Raw genomic sequence first — 25,521 nt, 5'->3', positions numbered from 1 at the left:
TATAACATTATAAACAAAAACGTTTGCCTATTTAATTATGTTTAGTTTCTCTTATTCTGAGAACAAGTTTGGTTAACCTTTAGCTATAACGTCAAAAGTCTCCATAGACATATTTTAAGAATTTAATCCATTTCCTTGCTTCGTATTTCATAAAAACTTCACAAACTAGATCTCATTTGCTAAAGAGATTCTTGAAACAAAAATCACTGCGAATTCCCCGAGCTACCAGGCGAGCATAGCATTCGGAGAGCTAGCGCGACATTTCAAAAGAAACCCGAAGGGACGCTAACGAGGAGGTCGAGACACGCGTCAATATCAAAATAATTCATATGTGACAATAATTAAGAGGTTTCGTCCCTCCCACTCCCTTCTGGGGCTAGGAGGCATGGGGCGAGGGAGATTCGGAACCCCGTATGACTCGATAGGTACCCGACCCTACCCGGCATCCGAAGTAGGCGGATTGGATTCCGTATTTAAGGTTATTTTTAGTTAACATTACCAGCATGTAACATAAAACCTTGTAAAAAATAGAATTGATTAAAAATAACAATAGTCGTAAAGTTACAAAAATATTTGCTTTTAAGTTACCTCAAAAATCTGTCTATTACTTGGCAATGAGACTAAGCCCACATAACCACTTCATTGTTTAAAATCAATGGGGAAGAAAAGAAATTTGTACCGAAGGACCATTAAAAGCTCGAAGGACCACTATAGCTTTACCAAACCGAAATGACTTTAAACACAGACCATAATAATTTCTTCGTCGCACTTGAACATAAACGTACAATGTAGCTGATCCCTTACACAACAAAGCGTGATGTTCAACAATTCGACCATCATAACTACCACTATTACCAGGCTCTCATAAAACATGAGGAGCACTAATTCGCAGAGTTAATAGCGGCGCACCTACGCGACGGGGTCCGAAATGATTATTTAATAGAAAGCCCCCACACGGTCCGGGGTGGCACGAGACCCTAGAAAAAGTTTTGCTGCCACGTCTATCAAACTGAGGGAAAGGATACAGGAAACTGTAGAGTAGACTAATGAAAATAACACTCGAAGATGTTGAAAGTAGAATTAAAATTGGACAGAAATTATAAATCATAGGTATGTAAGCTTTGACAGACTGACAAGAAATGTAATCTGTATTATATCGGTAGACTCTACTCAATAACTTCAAGAATATTTATTATTAGTGTCTTATCACAAAAAATAAGTAACCAAGTCTACTCCACGCCGTCTTGTATCCTCATATTCTATGAGCCCAAAACTAATAGGAGTCGTATGCGGTTTATTATAACAACTTAGAACAAACGATTATGTGAATTTTAGGTGCTCGATACGGCTTGACTATGTAATATTATGTAAATTGAAATATAGTAAAACAGCAACAAATGAAAATCGTCATAGATGTGTTATATATTTTATAAAGTTACAAACTATTTTTTGTCTTTTATCATGATTGATTCCCTGCTCTAATATGCGCAAGCTCGACTGCCGAGCGAAGGGTATTCGAATTCGATTCCCGGGTTGAGCTGAGTACTATTAATATTAAGTTCTTCAGTTGTCATTAATGTAGCAGGAATATAGGAATAAATGGCGTAATGTTTATTTTACTATATGTTCATGAAGTAACATTTTGGCCGAGAAGAAAACTATTATCTATTTCTTTTAAATCGATAGCAGTTAAACATCGATTCCACTATAATATATCACTATTTCTACCAGGCAAACATAAAATACGCGAAGATAATGTATAGCACAGTGAGGGAGACGCTGTCAGTACAGATAGGTACTTTGCTACATAGGGTTTTGCCTCGGAAGGGCTCCCGAGGGTGACGATGCCCTGGGCTCGACGCGCGTTGCTACCAGGATGTCATAAATTACATCTACATAATTTTACTAAGGATATACTACCTACCTATGTATTCCTAATACCTTATTTTGAAACAAGTTTTACCATTTATGTTCTAGTTTTTTTACTAAGTAAATTTTGATTTGTTTTCTCGTATAGAAAAGTATAAATAATGTTAGGTTATTTCCTAAAAGCAAATAATAGCAAATGTTTGGTATCTTTGTTAGGGCTGTCAATACTTCGGTCAGATTTTTGTAAATATGTACTTACATTTTCAAGGAAATACAGTCGACTCTCATTAATAATTCGAACCTCTCTATAACACAAAATTATTACGAGGTCCCTAGAAAATCTCTTTACATTTCGAAAAAAAACAATGCTATGTAACCAAATGACTCGTTAATTCGAATTTATCGGCATTAAACTAACAATTGGAAGTAGCAAGGCGAAAAGGATAGAAAGTCAGTACCGATTTTTGGACTAGTTCAATTGGAATATTTCAAACTTTCGGTAAATTCAGTTCGAAATATTTTAAGAGAGTCAGCTGTACCTAGATATTATAATAATCTATAATATCTACAGTTAATCCAGTATCAATTTATTTTTATAACACAAACACATTCAAGTAAGAAAAATTACACGAATGTTCCACCGAAATCACGCTTTTCTTTTTATTTTCGTCTGAAAACCCTAGCTAAAGTTAGAAATGATGAATTCCTAGTAACGATTGTGAAAGTTTCAGGCAGTTATTTTCGTAAACCACGTCAAATACGTAATACATACGCAGTAGGTCACAATTTAGTAAACTTTTGACATTTCTGTGGTATCTACAAACATACATGAGATCGTGGTACAAAATAGCATTTTTTAAAGGATATTTAACCATGGTTTCAGATAGTTAAGGTGAGTTTAAATCGACTCAATAAAATTAACTAATGTAATATATAGATATTAGGTACATAGGTACCTAGACCTAAACCTGAATGCAACAAATGATCTGAGTTTGAAAAAATATAAGGTATACAACCGGCATTAAGTATATGTTACAATTTAAATATCAATCCAAAAAAGTTATTACATAAAACAAATGCTTTTTTAATGTGGTCCTTTATCACATATTTTTACCAAACACGCAAAAAACTCAATATAATTCGTAAACTAAATAAAAAATAAATCTTATATAAATATATTTTCTCATAGAACATGTCTATAAATCGTTAAAAAGAACCTTGTCCATTCGTTCGACCCTCGCGGACGCGTCCTTTTGCCTATCCCGGGTAGCGGGTTCAGTAATGATTTACGCACCCCTTAAACATTTATTGGAACTTCCAGATAACTTATGCAGCCCTGGTTTTTTAGTTCGACCGTTCACTAAATAAATAAAGTATTTGTTAAAAGATTTTCTCTATCTGTATTGATTTTAATTGAAATAGTCAAAATAATTTAATTTATTTATGTTATTTCTTAAAGAATCCATGATTCTTTCGTTTTTGATATAAATTTTTATAAAACAATGTCAAATCATAGTCGACAAACGTGTATCATTTAGCAAATAAGTTTGGCAGGGAATAATATCCTAAAACTTAAACGTTAGATATAACTTTGTGTATGTTGATTTAACTTTTGTATTGTCTAGTCATTCGTTTACAAAATACTGTAAATAAAACTTAAGAAAAACATATCCTTACTGCGTTTTCAAGATGAGAGCAAAGTATCACTCAAGAAAAGCATGCACATCCCACAATGACTTAGCCAATTTATCTAAATGGATTATACAAATTCGATTCTATATTCCTTGTTTACACTTACTAGCAAAATTTAACCCCTCGGTGCGTTACATTCATTTTATTTGCCCTTTTATTCGCAGATTTCGGAAAACGTACACTTTTGTTCGGCCCCAAGTGCAGAGCGCCCCTTCTATGAACCCCCCCAGCAGTTACACCGGGTTCAACGAAAAAACTTGGAAAGTACCAAATTCCATATTGATTATGAGTAGTTGCAAGGGTACCTATAACAAAAATATAGTGCCCGATGCATACTTTTTTCGTCGAAATAAGGATTAAAATCCTCTTAAACAACAAAAGAAAGAATCAATCACATTTTCGTGGTGAATAATATGTAAATAGTTCTATTCGTGAGTAGTATTCGAATAAGAGACCACGTGCGCAGTTATGCAGCAGCACCGCCTTTAATGGAAAACAGTCTCAAGAACTAAACAACTGAAGCATTTCATTGGAAAATCGTCAAAAGCCAGCGCGTAAACTGTTTTCTGTGTAAGCCTAGCGAACGCTAATGATGACACTAATTGTCAATCTGTAAGCGCCATGTAGGTTAATAAACAGAGTTAAAAATTATTTTCCTTCAGTTAATGTTTTTGCGGCATTGCGTGTAGACACCTCGTGCCTGCGAGTTACTAGGCGCTAAAACTAGGCGTGGAGGTGGGTGGAACTCCTACCCTTCGCCTTACTAGGTACATGTGTGAATTTACTACGGCGCCCTGCAGGCGGCAAGCAGCCTCGCGACTAATTCCGTTAAAATTCTCCGTTGGTGTTATGCTCGCCTGGTAGCTACGGTAAGTAGGGTAAATGACAACGGGGTGGTTGCCAGTTGGCTGGCACCCGCCCCCGTGGCGCAAGGGCTTTAGCTCGCGTTTATTTGCGACTAGCTCTTCAACCCGACTTGGCACGGTGTGAGGGTAAATTCAACTTGGTTGATTTAAACGTGCAGCCAGAATAACCGTAAATACAGCTTTTTACTTTACCCACGGCAGGATTATAACAGAACGGTAACGTGTACTTTTTTCATTTAGGTAGTTTCCATGTTTTGCTCGTAAATGTCAACTATGGCTTGCCTGACTGACCTACTAACTAACACACGTCACAATCTCAGTGCTTACCATGGCACGCGTACAACATAATGCAATTGTGATCCAAATCGCAAACTGCGGATCAAACAAATATAAACTATATTTGCAATTTAATAAATATTAAAATGTGTTGCACGCGCTTGGTTTTTACGTCATTCTATTTTAATATGAAAGCAACCCTACAGATGCCGTCGGGTGTCTAGCGGACCCTCATGGTAATGAAACGCAGAATCGATCGTTGGGGGACCAAACTTAATTATGTCACCGCTCAAGGTCACGATGCAAACGCATTCACACATAAATTCAGTTTTAGACGAATTGCTTTTGAATAAGTTTGTAATTGCTATCTTGAGGAGTTTACAACGCAATTAATATGGCGTCAATGTGATTATGCAACAGTTCAGAATGTAATTGCAAATGTAGTTTAAAGTGGAGTGCTCGTAACTGCTCAAAATGTGGTTTCGATTCTACGTAACGAACGCTATGAAGTTATTCGTATTCCTAAACAAAACACAACGTAGAAACACTGAAACACACTACGATTTTTAAAAGTCTTTTTATAAATGTAATCAAGTACAAAGTCTCGTATCCGATTATAAGAGATAACAGAACTAAAGACAACTATTATGCCACAAAACTTAAAGTAAATGATCAATTCGCAAACAAACATTGCTCCGGGCGGTCTGTAGACGGACATTAATCGGATATTACAGGAATTGTCTTACTTATTCTCGAAATTTGGTAGAAATAGACGTAACTGTAGACCATTAAAACTTAAGTTTAGTTAGATACGATAAACTACACACAATATTAGAATGAATGAAAATGTTGAACGGAAAGATTTAATTTATGTAAAGTTTTTATGTACACAGTCACTTAATCACTTTGGTCAAGTCAACTAGTAAGTATTGGTAAGCACAAATAAAAAGTCCCATTATTGTGCCGACAGAATCTTACCTCATTTTAGATCATCAAGAAAAACCTATATCTCTTGTTTGTTTGTTCGTCTCACTAAATCTCAAAAAGGGCTGGAGCGATATGGCTCATTTTGGTCTTGAAATATTTGTGGAAAACCAGAGAAGGTTTAAAAAGTGAGAAAAATAAATTTGAGGCGGTACGAAATTTGCCGGGTCAGTTAGTATTTATTAAAAAAAATATTACTATAAACATAGATTCCTGTCTCTTACCATGAAACTCATTAATGCTTATAACATAAGGTCCACCTCTACACAACACTCAAACAGTAATTCAAAGAGAGAGAGTAACCAACTAGTAGAGTACAATTCAAACAAAAAAAACTATCTTCAAAGCCAGTTACCTTATAATCCGTGGAGAAATATTCAAAATAACACACGTAGTACAAAGATTTGCCACAATAACATAGGCATCTAAGCAAACTTGTAATCTTTGACATCAAAGCAGGCGCACGGCCGCAAGTGGCGGTAGACGAATAAAATAGCCTGTTGTGTTATTAACAACGCCTGCTGAGAAAAAAGCGGGTGGATGTGTTACTGCTAGATGTGGCATTGTTGGGGCTTGAGTTGGGAGATTTACTTAAATGGAGTGTAAAAGTTGAGAGATGGTTTGTAGGACTGATATGGTGATGATTTGTTATTATGATGTTGAAGGAAGGCGTCTTTGTTACGTGATTTCTTGTGATTGGTTTGGATTTCATTTCTCACAAAGAAAAATATTAAATTTTCCAATATATTATTAATAAAGTTATGGCATTAACATTTCAGCTATGTGTTCAATTATTTTTTGGAATAAATACGTCAAGTCAGAAAATTCGTAATACCTACAAAATGAATCGCAAGTTTTATAGTTTTCAACTTTTATTCAAAGGTACAGCTTAATAAACTCACATTTACTTTTGAATAAAATATGGAAACAAATTATTTATAAAAAAAATCTTTAACGCAACGAAGAACTCCAGTAATATTTAAAACGTAATCTAATTGAATTAAGTTCATTACGCAGCACACCGACACAGCAATTGTTACGACTGGCGTAGGCACGGTAGGCACAAAGGAAAGTCTTAAAAAAAGTGCTAAAACACCCTAATACCTTAAGAAGACCTCCATCTAAAACAGAACGGTTCCATCTAATCTATATCCCGGTCGCAAGTACCCGAGAAAAAAGGGGGGAGGGTCGAATATCCCACAAGGGTGGTTGGCAATGGACTGAAGGAGCCCCAATCAATCTTACAAGTCGCAGTGCGATGCGGGGGCCGGAGGGGGATAAGGCACTTTTGGGAGGTCGAAGGGACGATACCCTCTTATGGACGGGCTCGACTGACCCTTCGGGAGGCTCCACACGAAAAAGGTCTAACATAAACTTTTTGTTAGTAGGATATTTTCTGCGTTAGGTCCCATCATAATATAAGCTTCTGGCGTTTATTGCAATTAATGTCGTATTAGAGCTCTTATGTTCACTATGGCTGTATCAAAAATAATTTTATCCGCCATTTTTTGCGCGGATTTCTATCGTATATACTCGAATTTAACGAAGCTACGAGTATCATTGCAAAAGGAGAATCACATGGAAAATCGCAACATTAATATTAGACTTACGCGGCAAAAACGATGAGAGAAAAAAAACTCATTTTTTTCCAAAACCTTTCTAAAATAAAGAGCAAAAACCCAACAAGCATTAAGCCAAGCTCGTAACATAAATTAACACTGAAAAACCTATAACATAGCTGCGATAGTAAATATAACCGTCATCAGAAAACTTACTAGCCCACTTCTCCGTCGGGCATCGTTTTTGTGTCTTGTCTAATACCGTGACGCCCCCTCAGGCTGATGAAACCTCGTGCCTTCACCCACCACCCCCTCACCCGCGCCCCAAGCGAGAAAAATGAGTTAGAAAAGATGCGGCGCCCGATTATAGCGTGACGCCCGTGGTCCTTTGTGAGGGACATTCGTCTGAATCAATCGCGGGTCGTGTGGGACGCCGCGAGCATTACAGGGTTATGTCAGGTACGCATACTACGCACTACGTACTAACGCCTGCATGTTCTGGGCGCCTGGTAATTCGAAGGATTATTTTCTTAAAAAATAAATAATTTTATTTCAAAATTCTTCCCTAGGACTTATTGATATAAAAATGTTCTTAAAATGTCTCACAGGATTTTCAAATTTTTTTTAAGTTTTCTTCTCTGCATAATATGAGAATATTTTTGTGTGCGTCTCATCTATTCCGAATTTATTTTCCCTCTTTAAGATGCATTTTTCAATGATGCATTGAGACATCATTCATTATCAGAAAAGCGATAGATACAAGCATACTGCGCCTCGGCTCCCCAAAATATTTATTTTTACAAAACGATTATAGAATTGCAACTTTTTCATTGTTACCCAGTCTCAGACACGAAACAACAATTATTATTTGTGGATTACAAAATGTTGTTGCATGCTGAAATTGAACTCGTGACACATTGCGCTTCAGCCGGTCGCACTGCCCTTGCACCAGTACAAAGGATGGTAACTAGGTATCGTACGCCTGCTTGCAAACTATCAATGCGAATAATACATATTTCGTCTCTCTAACTTTAGCTTATTACCTGGATACTTTAAATAATTCAATTAAGCTACAATCATATTAAAGAGATTTTGGCCAATTACTTTAATATAATTCAAGAAAATGTTTTTAATCTCAGTGGAGTTAGATGTTATTTTGTACTTTCCTTATATTTCTGAGCAAATGGTATTTTCTTATGTTAAAGTTTGTCCAAAACGTTAAGCAGATTTCCCTGAAAAAGTAGGTACGTTATTTAGAATAACGGTTCGATGCAAAACTACATAAAATAAAACGATGGTATCCCAATTTACCAGGCAAGCATCCCATTGAAGAGGCTCTTTACAAAAACCGTTCAAATCAAATGCTCGCAATAATTTTTACTTGAGCGTCGGATGCCAGTCTTCAAAATCATAACAAGGGTTATGAAGGATCCCATACAAAGGTTTGCGGGGTCCGACCGACCGCCGCGGCTTTACCAGTTTGTTAGCAGAAGTTTAAAGCCAGGGTTAAACGCGACCCGGCCCGCAAAATCATATGTTTATTTTACATTGTAAATTTGTTTGGACAAAAATTATTTTATCAGGTTTTGGTGTGGTTTCGTGCTTTGTATTCGAATGCGAGGAATGCCGAGCGGTTCTATGCAACCCTAATGTTGGATACTTCAAGGGAAAGCAGTAATTTTACTTTAATGATAAATTAATGCTTCATTTTTAAAGAATAGAATTTATACTTTGTCCTAACTTTTCCTGGAAAAAATGAAATTCATTGTTGACTCACCTTGCTCTCTGAATCCCTGCGATCCTGGTACGACATGGTCCGCATATGCTTCAAGTACGCGGTTGTTATAGGCACGTTGTAGTCCATCTCCTCCCCTCCATAATACGCCCCACCGTCTGGTCTCCAAGGCTTCGGAAACCTCGCGAATGAATTAGACGAATAATCAACATTAGGTAACAACTTCTTTCTAGGCGGAGACCTCGACTTCGGCGGGTCTTTAGACGTTAAATTAGCAACATCGAGGGGATTATATTTTTTCTCTTTCTTAGGTTCAGTCTTATCGTCGACTCCTCTGCTTTCTGCAGCCTTTGTACTTTCACCTTCTGAATGCTTTGCATCATCATCCTTTTGTAATCTTAACGGGGCGGGACTATCTGATATCACGTCTTCAACATCTATTAAACTATTTTCATCTTTGTCTATCTCAGGATCTGTTCTGACTGGCTCTTCTTCTTGAAACGCGGGTTCTACAGGAGAAGTTCTGTTCAACAGCGGCGTAGATTCGAATCCGTTGACTTTCTTCGACGTTAGTTCTATGTAAGTAGGTTCCGGATCTTCAACGTCTGTAGGTTTAGGGCTTTCAACTTTCTTCAGCGGCTGAAGTTCCGTGTACTCAAATTTCGGTTCGTAGTAATTAGAATGTGCGGCGTCTATCTCAGATTCCCAGTTGCGCGTGTAATCAGGCGCGCAGTGGGGGAGGAAGGGGAGGTAGGTGGGGTGTCGGGTGGGCGAGGGCGAGGGGGTGGGCAGCGGCGGGGGGGACGCACTGCGCGGGCGCCGCGCGCACTCCGCGCATCCGGTGAGGAAGCGCGTGACGGCCTCCCGTGGCAGGAACGCGTACGTCTCCGTAATCTGTTGGCGAAAACATCCGTGATTAAGGAAACGAGAATATTCTTCGCAGTGTTTGTGTTTCTCTGATAAAATTACTCGAAGCCTCGTTTACTGTGATACGGGATACGGGACTGATAATTACCGTTCAAAGTGAAGTGTTAGCTTGTTAACCTTATAGTTAGTCCAATCTGATAGAAAACCGCAATGTTACTAGATTCTTTTAAATGTGTATATTCATATAGACACATTAAGAGAGTATGCATAATTTAATTTTGGAGATTTACAATATATTTTTTATTTTGGCAACAACATTATTTAATAGCTACCACCATAATATAGTCTCATATTTCCTATCTAGTCCCTCATAAACAGGTAGATTCAATAGCGATTTCAAGAAAATATCTAATATCTTGAATTAAAGTAGTTATAACAACAAAGTATTAACGAATAATATCCTAAAATCATCATTATTTAATGTTCATAATGTATCGCATTTGTAACCCAAAAGGATTGTGACAAAATCGAACCTCTTCTGGTAGGTGCTTCCCAACCGTTGCGCTATTGGGTAACTACAGACAAGTTTATCCAAGTTCATACTTCGATAAACTGGGTAATATATACAGAAAATCATAGTTCTTGGAATTAATAAAAAGTAGCGACACAGGAAAAATAACTAGCTACTGTATTTTAATAAAACATGAATTTAGTTCGATAGGAATGCTAGCATTGCGCGGTACTTTCCGCAAATGGCTACCTAGCGCCATCTTTTGGATACACGTCGAAACAATACAGAAGCTACGAACTGTTCGTTACTGCACAACTCGAAGCGCGTGGCGCTACGAACTTGTTATGGTTTGAAATAACTTCACGTCTCATCACTAGATGGCGCTGGTACCAAATACTAACTTTTTAATTTAAATAATATAAAATACACACAATAATATTTTTTCATTATTGAAATTAGAAGAAATTTATAAGAAAATAAATTTTTTAGACTCAACTAAGAACTTAACCAAGGAAAAAATTACTATTTCTACTTACTGTTCTATAAGTTCTTTTTTGTCCAGCATGTTTTCCAGGTCGGCCTTCTAATTCTACGTGAACTGTGTAAATGATATCGAAGAAATTTTCTACTACGGCTACTTTTCTATATACGGGCTCTTGATTTGGTGCATTCTGAAACAAAAGAAAATTTGTTGTTAGAAAATTCAGTCAAACTGGTGGTTCAGCGCCATCTAGCGATCAACGTATGGACTTCGGTGCCAAATAAGGTTTAAGATTGGACTGGTAGATGGCGCTACTGGTACATTTCACAAAAGTTTTATACGAACAAAGTCAAGTTTTCAAAGTGAAAACGATAAATAAATAAAAGACGTTTTAAAATTTTTTTTATTCATATTCATAAACATATTTTCTAAACCATGAAAAAGTTAAAACAAAATATAATAATAACATCGCGATGATCCCCGAACACCCGAAATGACAAAAACAGGGCCGGCCGAGAATGAATCATGTAATTTGTTTCATAAATTACCCGCGGAGGGCAATTAGTCCCGCGATCGCAGGTCGGTTGTAATTATCCCGTCCCGGGAGCGCGGGACCACTGTAATTAGCTGGACGGCACTACGCCAGGCCCCGGACTCGTAATTACGGGATCCGTAGCGCCGCGCCGCACTATGTTTGCGGATTTCAACTTCGCTAAATAAATAGCAAGCTCACTGTTGCATGGATATGTTAAAAATATATTTGAACGTGGCGATGTGAGTTTCTGTATAATTGTAGAATTGTTGCACGCGTTAATTAGGTAGGTACTTAGATGTGATGAAGTGGTGATTCTGGTTATAAAATGTGAAGTCTGAAAAATATTTTCTTTTTCTAAATTGTGGATAGCTTAAGGCTAGTATTAGCCTTTCTCTCAATCCCACAGTAAGTATTTACCAATACAACTTAATATTTTTGTGAAAAACAAAAATATTGTTTACTTTTTTTACAGCACATTTTGGGTGTGGGTTGTATGTGAGTTCGATTCAGACACCAAACAATTGATCCGAAGATGCGGACTACCTAGCGGGTTTACCGGGGTTCCAGCTCGAAGGACAGAAGTAGGAACAGGGTAGCTTATAGTCAGTAAGAGTCTGACACTTGCTCTCGCCTCGTTCTAGGCGGGAGAAGTGATTGGCTGATTTTCCCTCCTTAAAAAAGGCACCAAATAATCTTTCTGTTGTGTTCTACAAAATGTTGTCCCTGGTGTAATGTGTAGTTTATAAACGCACCCACGACAGACAGCACAGAGGGGTCACGGTTAAAAAAGTACGGATTTACCAAAACTCTTCGTAATTTATCTGCACCGTTTATAAACATAACGCGTTGCGTTAGAGGTGGGGCAGGCGTCGAAACGTCGGTATCATCAGAGATGCTTATCCCGGCGGTCTGGAAGTGGCCTGGCAGGACTAATGGCCACGGCAATTACACGCCACGCCACATCTAGTGCGGGGACACTCTGTGTAGTGTGTTGTTGTCGTCGCGGGGATATTGCAGCTTTTTTTTATAATGTTTTGTGATATTTTTGAGATATTAAAAATGTCACTGCGAAAATGTATCTCCAACATTGCGGGTATGGAGTTTCTTAAAAAATGTTTGGTAATTAAAAATTAATAAACACACACATGTGTAATCTACACCTACGCCTGTCTCCCATGCGGGTAAGCAGAGACAATAGAACGCCTGCTGCAAGTCTTTTCATAAATGCACGTCGGTAAAAAATAATAAAATAATCTTCTTAGATTACAAATTAGAAAAACATTAAAGCTTTTTCACTAATAACTAACAAGATACTTTAAACGCGGATTAATCACTGTTCTTATGGCACCATGACAATACCTCACAGATTTACCTAATTTTAAAGCCTCAAGAATTTGATATTTTCTCTAACATGATGCAAACTTAGAGAATCGAAAGTCTTCCAATCCCGGATATTCTCGGATAAGTGCGATTTCCTCTTCCCGGGACACCGCCAATGTTCCCGGGAACTTGGAAATCGATTCGTTACGTTATTGCAGAAAATGGAAAACCTTCCTAAGTGCCTGTATAGGTAAGTTTTTAATCTATGTATATAAAAATCAATTGCTGTTCGTTAGTCTCGCTAAAACTCGTAAACGGTTGGACCGATTTGGCAAATTTTGGTCTTGAATTATTTGTGGAAGTCCAGGGAAGGTAGAAAAAATGTTTGAGGCGGTACAAAGTTTGCCGGGTCAGCTAATTAGCTATAAAAAGTTGTATAAAAGGTAAATACTAGACCTGTGGTCGGTCAGGAACTCCTTTTTGAAGAAGAATTTTCTCCATTTTCAGTCTACATAGTTTAGATTTTTTCTAACGCAGCAATGTTAGAAAGGAGTTCAGAGATTTCAACCGTTATAAGCCTGACATTTATATGGGTGTTTATGTAAACACCCACATAACAACGTTGGGGTCTAAAAAAAATTGTCCAAAAACACAAAACGCAAGTAACAGAGGAGGTCGCATCACTATTACCAAGCCCGCCAATTAGCAGCGCGCCCGCCCGCGCCATTCGCGCGCCGAGACGATCTCCCGCCATATAAAAATAAATTGTACGCTCTGCGCGAAATATTGGTCGCGCGCCGACTGTGTCGCCCACCCGGCGACTTTATACAATGCCGCACTCCGAACTGTGAACTTGGCTTCAAATTGTAACTAGTAACTTGAAAGAAAGTGCTTGTTCTAAGTTTTGTTGTGCAGAAGCGACGTATCGTGGTTTTGGTATAAAGTAGAATAGTTAATAGTAGCTGGAATTCCGTTGGTAAACTGTTGTCAAAAAAAAAACACCATAGGACCATAGCATTAGCCCATGGGCTTCTTCTACAAAAAAATTTGCTGTTTAGGTACTATTTGCCAGGCGGGTTTGGATTGGAAATCGTAGTTTAAAAGTTTAGTTCCCAGTTCCTAAGTCAGCTCTTGGTGCAACACCCGAAGAAGAAGAGTACACAAATACGGTATAGAACAATGCAGTGTAATCTACCGTCAGTTTACTGCACTATAAACTCTTCATCACTCATTAAAATAACTGCTCTTTCTCACTGCGATCATTGCAGATCTTTACAAGTTTATCCTTCTACCACTAAACTTCAAAACTAAACAAAAAGAGCGACCTAACTAACTAAAATAAATAAACTAAGTAAATTGAAACGAACCCCTTTAAAGAATCCTCTCAAATACAAGAAACAAATAAATTCCGTGCACTACGGGTACTAGGAGCGCAGCAACAGGTGGTGGTGAGCAATGCCTCATTGCGAGTATTGCGACTACACCTGCGCGTTCGATACCACTCCGGGTTCCGAGACCGATCAAGTTTGTTTGTGCAAAGAAAAGCGCAGAACGCCAACACTCTTTTATAAAGTTACACAGACTGCCTCGTCCTAGGATATTAAATAAATCTAAATCTGAAAAATAAAGCCTAAGTTCCCTGGATCACTAATACACATGCATGTTATTAGGAACCAAAGTTCCGATTTTCACCGAGTGATAATTATAATAGTGACTACTAGAGTAGTTTTAGTGAAATTAAATAATTCCCTGCTTTTTAGGGTTCCGTAGCCAAATGGCAAAAAACGGAACCCTTATAGATTCGTCATGTCTGTCTGTCTGTCTGTCCGTATTCAAAGCTCGGCTCTTTCCAAAGATTTTCCCCATCATGTACATGGGCATAGAAAGAAGAACGAATTGTAACACCAATAACTTTTCATGTCCATACGGACTGGGAATTCTACAGTTTTCCTGCATCTTTTCGTAAGTGACTCTAAACTTTTCAGCAAACTTGTGTCGACTTTCGAAATAAAAAAAACCTATTGTTAGCTCACATTGCGTTTAGAATTAAGAACATGAATTAAGAAAACACAAAACAGTTTCTTATTGTAAAGATATTTGAGTTTAGATTAAATTATAATTGATCCAAACTTGGATTCATCTAATCTTATAAATGAATAAAGGCACTTTATTCCTTTCCTAAAAATGTAAAAACATCTCTTCACTTCCTTATGAAATGAAAGCCGGATGGAGTATACCAGACAGTGGGGAACATCCGGGCCTGTCCCGTGCACCCGGTAACCGGTAACTGAATATGACTCATGACAACATTAAAGGATTGCTAAGCCGTTTCTGTATCTGTGATCCGTGAACAAAATTGTTATTTAACTATTAAATACAAATTCATACAAAATTTTGTAGGTAGCTACCTTGTGTTTGGACTTGATTACTCTGTATTGATGAGGTTTTTAAAAATCCGTTTATAAATACTCATTGGTGCGATTTTTTCATAACAGCGCCTGAACTATTTTCATAGCAGTTTTTTCATATGAAGGTGTAAAAAAATTAAGTTAAAAAGTAAGGTATAGTTTTTTATAAGTTTTTAACATTTTATTGAGATAGTTATGTCACGTTGTTATAGGACATGGGGCAATTTTGATCCATCTCCTTTTGTCCTAATTATGATAAAGAAGACGATCTGAACTATTTTCCTCAATAATTGTTGTACTTTTTAAATGCGTGTGCAAAAATACATTTTGGCGATTAATTGCATTTACATACATTTGCATTTACATAACCTCACGCCTGTCTCCCATGAGCGTTGGCAGAGACAATGAAATGCCAATAGCTACGATTCTTACACACCTCTTTCGCTTGATCAACAGTCATCAGTCTTTTCATGCATGCTCGTCGGTTAAAGGCACTTTTAATTTTTCCCTTCTTAAATATATCGGCAATCTGGTCACTACATTAAGTCCGTAGTTTGTTAATTGTATTATGTTTATGCATTTTGTACGGGTGTTACATCACTTCCATCTTGTCTAAAAGCCTTTAGACATGTACCAGGCTACTATAACCGCTATGGAGATATAGGTACACTGACTTTAGCTTGAGGCTTATACGCAACGATGCATACTAACTCTTGGAAGGGTCCATACTCCAATGACCAATGTGGGGTGGATAGTCAAGTCAGGAGTACAAGGGTTATAGCTAATGGTGGGTCAATGTTACAATCACTAGTTAATCTATGTGCCTATATCTATGAAATTAGTACGAACCAATATTTGAAAACAAATACTTTTGAGACACAGAAGGTCTCTTCTTCATGAGCTGCGTGCGCGGTACATGTCTCACTATATAGTTTTCGACACAGCATTAGGTTGCTTTTCTACTAAAGACACATCCATAGCACTCATATTTCCATATAAAAAAAATAGCTTAGCCGAGCCCGTTTCCACCAGTGTTAAGCTTGCTATAAATCCTAAGCCAAGTAATAGAGAGTTAACTTTTTTTATATGTATACCGAAAACAATTCTATAGTGCAGTCCATCCATTATTGCGAATTTTCAAGAAACTTAAACATTTCTCCGTAACTCGAAAAATACCAATTAACTAGAAGATTACTATCACCTATTTCTCAGTTCCTCACGAATCGCTAAGAATGACAGACTGTTGAGAGTGGTGATTAAGAGAAGCGGTGACATTTGGCGGGGATGTCGCACATCAGACGTGCGCGGCGATTGATCTACGATCGTTAGCTGCGGCCGTCGCCGCGGCGCGCCGGTCTCTACGACCCGCTAGATTCCAGATATAAGGGGCAGGGTTGATACTCGCCAACGAGTATTCAATATAAGAATTAAAATTTATGTTTGAAGATTCCATGTCGTTCCATCAAGCAACTAATCCTAAAGAAAAGAATTTTAGGACGCAATGGACTTCAGTATTTCGGTGTTTTCATGGTTGTACTTTACTGTACATGCGGGATTAAACGATATACATGGGTTGCTGTAGAATGTGGCGAACTCGATGTTTGTCAAGTTCTAGAACTAGAGTAGATTAAAGATTGAAGTGGCATAAATTAATACAACTTGTAATGCAATGGCAGTGTGTTACTTTTTTCTTCTTTTTAGGCACTACTTCACCACTGAAGGCAGGCCGTCAGCAATTTTTTCTTATCCTTATTATTGGTCAAGCGAAAAAGTTTGTAATAAATATTTCTTTAAATCTCGAATCACAGCCAACCCTACCGTTCCCGCTACCTAAGATTCCCACCGACACTTGATCCACGTTCCCTCGCGCTACCGACGACGCCAAAACACTATACCAGGCTCACATAAGTATAGAGTGATCGACAATCCCGGCTGCAACCGCGCCGAGGGGCGGCGAACGAGCGCCTTCGGTAAATAGCCTGCCGGCAAACGAATAGTAATTACGGAACCGGGCCGTGCCGGCATAAAGCCCGGGCTATGTCGGCGTAAAGCCGGGCCATTGGGCGTGACGTGTCCTCCGATGTGGGTAACGTCGTGATTCAGCGTTTCGTGGACTGTACCGAACATTTTAACATGGAAGTCCGTAAAAATTGTGTTATTGACATAAGTAAAGAGAAACAGCTAACGCGCTCAACACCAGCTGTAGTTATTTTATTGGATACAAATACTTGGATAAATCTGTATCATCGTCATTAAGCTTTTGACTGCCAATAGAAACTGTTGAAGGCAAATCCTCCGCTAACGTCGGTCACAGGTGACCACCATAGCATTCAATGTGTTAATCTTTTGCGCGCTAGTTGACTATAGACGACCAAAATGATGCATACCCAAAATCCAAGGAACAAATAGGAGTTGCATGAAACGAATTAACCACCGAAATGCACATAAATATAAGATAATCCCGAACCCCAACAACATTGAATAAACCAGAAAGAAAGAAAACCATAAGCACATAGGTATATTGACATTTTGCGTTAAAAGAGGGGAAAACGAAAACTACAGTTTTTGTACCCTCTGTGACACCAAAACTCTCGAATGATCGAGTGGCCGGTGATCGGCGGGACTTTTATTTAATTTGGGGCCTCCCTGGAGTTTATGTCACAGAAATATGTTAGCGCCCCATTACACCGCCATGTGACACGGTGCAATAAGTCAGCGTTCTTAAAAAATAAGATTTATTGATTAACACATTGAACGCCGTGGTTGTCTTTGCCGAGGATTTGCCTTTAACAGTTTTCTATTGGCAGTCAAAGATTTAAATAATAAATGATCGGATGTAGGACATACCGCCGTACTTGGTTCAATGGCTACTTAACCCAGTCCTTAGCTATTGTGTTCGATATAAAATCGTTACTAAGGAAATAGCTTCGGTAATCATTAAATGTATCTGAGTGCGCAGTCAATGGCAATATTTTGTTTATGAAACTGTGAAATTGTTCATAACTATTTGGCTAAGATCCGTGTGGCATCCTGGTGTGTTATCAAACAGAATTACCGTGTCGTTATTGAATGGTAGCAAGCGAAAATGAGAGTACAAAGTTTCAGTTTATCACTATCAGTCAAGTAAATTAGAAATAATTTCTTAGTCCAGTCAAATAAGGTTAAATTAGGTAAGAATCTCGGAATGCGAGATACCCAGCTGTAATTTTGTATATACTTGTATATTGACCCCCTAAAACTTGTCTCAAAACCTACATATGGTAGGGTGTAAGCAACCCTTAAAATTCAGGGTCAAAGGGCCCAAAAATCGATTTTTTGCGGTTTTTTCGAAATATCTCATTTCCTATGGGTTTTTGGTAGTTGTATTCAATAGCAATATTGTAGCGTACAAAATTCTCTACAACTTTTGTATAAACTTTTTTTTATACGGTGAACCGTTTTCGAGATAGAGGGCGGAGAGAGCGCGGTTACTGCATCTCTTCAAAAATTTTTTTTTCGTCTCACCTATCCGTGATGGTTGTTTTGAAGAATTGATTAAAAGAATTGAGAAAGTGGAAAATTAGGTGTGTTTTTATTAAAAATGTATCAATTCTTAAAAACTAATTATGATATCTCGTTCAAACCAATTTTCGTTGAAAGTTTTCATTAAAATCTACAGCATATATTTTTTTTAGTTTTCTTACTCACTTATTTTAAAAGTTAGAGGGCAGGACACATTCTATAGACCTCATTTTTCCACTTTGGAAGCGTCTATCTTTCAAACGATTGATTTTGACGAAAAATGGTTTTAGGTACCATGACGTATTTTTTTATGTCCTATCCATAGACAACCATCACGGATAGGTTAGACGAAAAAAAATTTTTTTGAAGAGATGCAGTGACCGCACTCTCTCCGCCCTCTATCTCGAAAACGGTTCACCGTATAAAAAAAAAGTTTGCACAAAAGTTGTAGAGAATTTTGTATGCTACAATATTGCTATTGAATACAATTACCAAAAACCCATAGGAAATGAGATATTTCGAAAAAACTGCAAAAAAACGATTTTTGGGCCCTTTGACCCTGAATTTTAAGGGTTGCTTACACCCTACCATATGTAGGTTTTGAGACAAGTTTTAGGGGATCAAAATACAAGTATATACAAAATTACAGCTGGGTATCTCGAATTCCGAGGTGAATTCCTAAATTGACTGGACTATCTTACATAAAACCTTTTTGTAAAATTCTGCATCTTGTTCTACACAACCATTTTTGTAAGACATGGCTAACTTACAGCCTAACAGCGACCCGGACAGAATTGTAATAACTTAGACCGAAATTATAAGAAGATGGCCTAAAACAATATACTATACTTAGGTATACAACCCTACGCTGCCGAAGTAGGGGTCTAAAAGACCTCTCAACTGTTAGCGGACGGCCCGCAGCTCCCGATTGTCGCCAGCCTTCGTTTGTTTGTCCTGGGACACTTTCATTTAGTTTGCAGACAATCGGGAGACCAACCTCATTAGGTGATGGCGGAATGTTTTATTTATTTCAGCTAAATTTCACAAATACGATATTTAAAAATGTTACTCGTAAGTTATAGAGAAACAATAAAGAGTTAAGTTTAGACTTAGTATCTGTTAAAGCTATATTGTTGTTGTTTTTTTTTTTTAATAATTAATTCTAAGCAAATGAATAATACAAACATCTCCCTGTGTACTTATACTTACTACCAAGTCTACAGAGATTATCTGGAGCTGCGGGTTCTACTACAGCCGGCTCGAAAAGCAAAAGTAGGAACGGTATGGATTTTAGTCAGTAAGAGTCTGACACTCCCTCTCGCTTCGCCCAAGGTGGGAGAAGTCATTGGATGATTTTCCGCCCTTAAAAAAAGTTTACAGAGATTGTATATTTGAATACAATACTTTACAGTCAAAATTCATTTGCCTACCATATTACCTCACCAATAATATAAGCCAGTTTAGTCAAACACCACACTTTTCCACCAAATACAACTGCAGTAAAAGTTAGTTTTTCCGAAGTGAGTTATGCCAGAACTCTGGTCGCCCTAACACAAGCCGCCCATGATCAATTGCCTTGCTTTTTGGTCGCCGTGCCGGTACGAAATGTTTTGCCTCTCAAATGACTTTGTGACGACGCAGCGCTGTGCCATTCGACTGGGTATCTGGTATTCCACGATTAGTTTGTGTTGAGGTATAGGTATAGGTAATGCTATGAACACGTTTCTAGGCTGCATACATACAAATATTTCTGAACAGAAGCTAAAGGAAATTATAGGAAATGTTATAAATTTTAGTAGAATTATTCACACATGTTAAATTAAATGAGTCGCCTGTACGATATGACAGACCAATAAAGTAAAGAAATGAAGAGGATAACATGATACAATGTAAAGAGTTGTCAAGTTTAATAACCACTAGAACCAAAGCAGATTGCTTGTAAGTTTACTACGAGTTCCCCATGAGAGTTTGTGAGAAACAAGAGTCGAACCTATCCAATCTACATTGTCAATCAGCTCCCTAAAAATTCTAAGCCCAAACACATATATATTTCCTATCATTATCACTGCTCCAAATTAACGGCTTCATCCCTCAAATTAGTATTAAAGCTTAATGGAGCAACACCAAATCGATAATCGGATTAATCGCACAAACATCAAAATCACCGAACCAGTAAAAAATCCCAAATCCCCACTCGTTAACAACACTACCCTAGGATCGCTACGCTCAAAATACTTACATCACTAACGGTCCATTAAAATCACGACACCACTATTTGCGGCCAACCCTCGCCCGCTGACTGGACTGCACATGTGTCGGACGTATCGTACGACAGACGGACGGACGTACGACGTATTGACATAAGTACACTTCGATTTACAGTAATTAAGTGTAACAGCTAGATGAAGTAAGTGGCAGGTGTTCTTGATGTGTGAGGTGCATAGTGAATGAGATAGTGGGTGCATGTTTAGGATAGGTGCACGTATACATATAGATTGGAATGTCCTGTGATACATCGCGGTTCGTAAAACTATAGGTGTAGTAGTATAAGAAATCTTGCCAATAAATACCTACTTCTAACGCTACTAAAAGTGAAAATATCTTTAGAAAATTAATGTTAAAAAACCCACGCACAGTATCGCACTCTCGATATCTATTTAGATTATAAGTTAGCGGGGTAATTAGCCAGCTAGGCCCCGATCCCTGAACTTTAATATTTGCAGCACCCCTCGACCCGATGAGGGATAAACGTTACTACAAATCCCAATTATCGGTCCGCCGCTCTGCGAACCGCCGCCGTATTTTACGACCCCCTAGATAAGTAATGGGGTGGCTGTATCCGTTATCCGGAACCGGGACCACACCTCTCCCGTTTGTTCCCAACACGTCGGCCGCTTGTTCCCGACAGCCCGGAGCTTCTCGGCTCCGAACCGTATGTCCGATCTGAAATATTAAAACTTGGCCGCTTTTGTCAAAATGTTCGCGCAAGTTTTGGGAGTTTAGATAAACGTGAGGAAATATCTTGATATGTGTTGTGGAGTTTTGAATATGTATGTGGAATGTGGAATGAAAACTGTGGAATGAAGGATTCAGAAAGTTAATATAAAGAGGACAACGTATGTATAAGATAGAGTTGATTATACACAGCTACGGGCATTCGTTCATTAGATGCACGAGTTGTTTTGAGTTGTATTCTTGTATTGTAATTAGTTTGTCAAAAAATTCAAAAGCCATTTATTTATCCACTTTTGGCAAGATAATAAATCTACCAGAGCTTCAGAAAACGTTGAAGAGCGAAAACTGTTGCCAAAAAAATTTAAAGAAAAATATCAAAAGTCATATCGAAGTGACATTCAGAATGTCGGGGTGCACCGAAACCCGGACGAAAGTACTCATAAGTAACCCTCATAAAGTATCGGGTCCCTTCCATTGTTGAGACGATTTTTACCTGTCAAGTGTCACTGTGACCCGGATTAGCGGTGGAGGGTTGAACGAGTGCGACCCGGCTTGAGAACTTGATGCCTAGATACGGTTAAAATATAAATCTTTCTGGGCTTCTATCGAGCTACAAATATGGAAATGTAGGGTGAAAATATAATAATTACATTTCTATTATTTAGTAAAAAAAAGCAATTTAAAAAGCTAGATAAAATTATTTTGCTTGACCATAATTACAATCTCTACTACGACTTTATTAGCCAATGAATACCAGGCTAACACGAGTCACAAAGAATAACTCACACATGTGAACTATTTTTATAAATTCCCTACCTCTCCCCTAATAATAACACGCATGGGTACCAGGCTTTCATACAAAGGCAGGCGTTTGCCTATACTTTTACAGGATACACGCCCAGCTCCCGCATCATACCGACCGCATGCCCGAGGCAAGTTCGCAGCCGTAAAAATATAACCGCCGACGTATTGTGGGCTGTGGGATATATTGCGGTTACGTTTATGGTGCCCCGGTCTTTCTCTTTCGTGCTTTGTATTTTTATGGGAATTTAGCAAAATCTGAATATTCCCCTTTTTTCGGACAATATTTTCAAAGGGGCTCTGTCTCTACCATATGCCTGATGCTCTTTTCACCAACGTTTTTGTTGTCAGTTTACTAAATAGTATAAGTTATTTTCTTTATTAAACCATACCGACCTATTAACAATTTTTAGGTAGGTTGCTTGCAGTAACTAGATATTTCTGCACAAACAGAAAAATTAAAGCGACCACAGATAGATATATTAATAATTCCTTTATTAAATTCAAGCCCAGACAAGGAACATTAACTACCAAAAAAAGCCTGTATTACAATATCCCGAAAATAAAAGGGAACCCTATCTGAGGAGGAAAAACACTAAAGACGAAGACAGCCACAATTAACAAAGACGAGAAAACTGGTAAGCGGGAGCAAACGAGAACGTGACGTAATAAAAGAACATAAAAACTACCAGGGGAGCATAGCGGGGTTGGGGGTAGGACGTAGGACGCTCGGGGCGTAAACAGCCGGGACCATCCGGCGGCGAGTGAAGCATCCCCAGGGATGCCGCGCACTGGGATTAGGGAGCTTTAACTTTAAATCTTCACGTCATGTGGATGTGAACCAGCGGACATAGTACAGATGTACGCGACTGCACTTCGGTGATAAATTATAAAACGTAGAAATAACAATTTCTCTCCACATATTTACCGACTAAAGGCCACCACAGACTTCATTAACTGCTAAGGATTTACATACATATTTACGGCTAAGAATTTCGGATCAGATACATAGCAATTTAACATTTCTTACCAAAATTATTTGCTACTCAAGAAAGAAGATGAGACCACAACTTAAGACAAAAATAACCATTTACAACAGGACTTTTGCTGTAATTATCTACAGAAAGTCAAGTGCGCCATCCCTGACCGGGGGAGCGACAATAGTCCACCGTGTCGATACTGTGACGTTTAACAGCGCGGCAAAACGTCAGATATACACACTCCAGTAGGTTTAACGGTTTATATTCACTCTGCCGCAGAAAACTAAAGCATTTTAACTGCTTTCCAATCGCCATTAGTTGATTGACAAAATTCTACGTTTGTGTGACAGACAGAACCTACTTGCATGTCTGCGCTCCTAGTAAAATAAATCAAAGAAATTGGGGGAGAGTTAATTTGTAAAATTCACTGTTTACTTACCATCGATTATTAGAATGAATTGTTGGATTAGAAAACGCTTTATTGGAACCATAAAAACACAAAGGACAAACAAACATTTAGAAATTGATAGTACAATGGGCTTATCACTAACACGCGATCTCTTACAGACTTTTTGATATTGTAAATTTTTCAGTATTTAGTTACAACCTCACCATCATATTCGATTTTTAGGTCCACCACCAAAATATACAAGCATTTCACAAATTGAACGTTTGACTTCGCAAGTCAGTAGGCGCTGATCATTATTTCGTTAAGACCATAGTGCTGTGAAAATCTCAATAATATGTATATCGAATATCGACATAAGTAGATAAAACAGACAGATGTCGCGTCGCTAGTTCTCATAAATAAGTAATTTTAAGATTGTAATTGAAAAAAAAGTCCTGAGAAAATAACCCAGGATAGCCTGACTTTTTTATTAGGCTTCTTTAGTTAGTTTAACATTTACAATTGATTTATTCATAGTTAAGAAAAAATTCTCAACTTCAATGCGAAACAATCAATAGCACACGATCTATGCGTCTTTGTGTAAATAGATTTATTCAAAATATACAGGAAATTATAAAATTAATTTCCCTTAAATTTTTTACATTTCACTTTTTTTCAATACAGGAAGAAATAACGTTTAACTTGTTTCGTACAATATCCATAATTCTTAACAATTTGAATTAACAAGGTTATCAATACTAGCAAAAAAATACTATCTCAATGTCATGACATAGTTTTTAATTCAAAATGTCATTATGTTTGCAAGCGTAATTATGAGTATACGTTTATCACATTTTTTTTGCATTAGGAGGTCATTTTATACCATAACAGATTACTTCGGTGCAGTTATTTGGGACACTTTAATACATACTTTTAATCGTTACTGTTGTAATGACTTCTTGTAATAAATTAAAATTTGAACGTCACCACACTATTGTCAATCTATATATTAATACGTGATGCATAAACTTTGGACCGCATTTTACGAAAATTACGCGGACGTAGGAGCATATTTGGTACACTTATAGTTTATGTGTAGGAGAAGTGAAGAACGCTAATATTTTTCAAAAATAATGCTTTTATAGTACATTAAATCAATAAATAAAACATTACACACACATGCATAGTATCTGATCGTACATCGTACTTGACAAAACGTCAAAACTGATAGACATTGCGATGATATTCTCACGTGTCATATGAATAGAGTTTAAATAAAAGAGTTTGTTTGAGTTTGAGTTAAATAAAAATTATCCTTGAACGTACGTTAAGTGGTATTGTAAATAAAATCGTATATGGTCGAAGTTCGACCACTAGGCGACCACTAGTTTGAAGTGAATAGCCGCTTATTTGTTTACATGTTTTGCCATTTTGCCACTCGTCCTTGCCGTCACACCCATAGTTCACGCTCCGTTCATCACACGATACAAGAAAATTAATGAGTTTGTTCAACAACTGAAAAATTAACTATGTTTTTTGCATAATATATGCACGATGTCCCATTACTTTACACAGATTTTACTAAAACGGGCCTTTTCTTGACATGCGTCTCAGTAAAATGTAAGTGGGGATAGCACACGCAGCATTTCATTTACATAAATTTCTAATGAATTATGGACGAGCGTTTATCAATTTATTGACCCTAAGCAAACAGTAGAACGTTATCAGTCTAGCCACGCGTCTAATATTTTTTTCTAATACAACTCACAATGCCGTTTCTAATCTAAAGTACC

The 25,521-nt window shown here is 37.7% G+C and overlaps 1 protein-coding gene across 4 annotated transcripts in view; it reads right to left on the bottom strand.

Annotated features, from left to right (window-relative positions):
• LOC118277330 (nucleolar protein 4) overlaps nucleotides 1–25,521 on the bottom strand; it is a 151,135-nt gene that overhangs the window by 61,067 nt on the left and 64,547 nt on the right. For all 4 annotated transcript variants that reach the window (XM_035596080.2, XM_050696441.1, XM_050696442.1 and 1 more), the window contains exons 2-3: nucleotides 10,896–11,030; nucleotides 9,024–9,875 (exon numbers count right to left, since the gene is read on the bottom strand). In XM_035596080.2, the coding sequence (XP_035451973.2) occupies nucleotides 9,024–9,875; nucleotides 10,896–11,030 (987 nt within the window). The remainder of the gene's footprint in view (nucleotides 1–9,023; nucleotides 9,876–10,895; nucleotides 11,031–25,521) is intronic.

Source organism: Spodoptera frugiperda, chromosome 10 (genome assembly GCF_023101765.2).
Source record: "Spodoptera frugiperda isolate SF20-4 chromosome 10, AGI-APGP_CSIRO_Sfru_2.0, whole genome shotgun sequence".
Taxonomy (NCBI): domain Eukaryota; kingdom Metazoa; phylum Arthropoda; class Insecta; order Lepidoptera; family Noctuidae; genus Spodoptera; species Spodoptera frugiperda.
The sequence above is the reverse complement of the archived record's forward strand: the minus strand, read 5'-3'. Positions and strand labels throughout refer to the sequence as shown.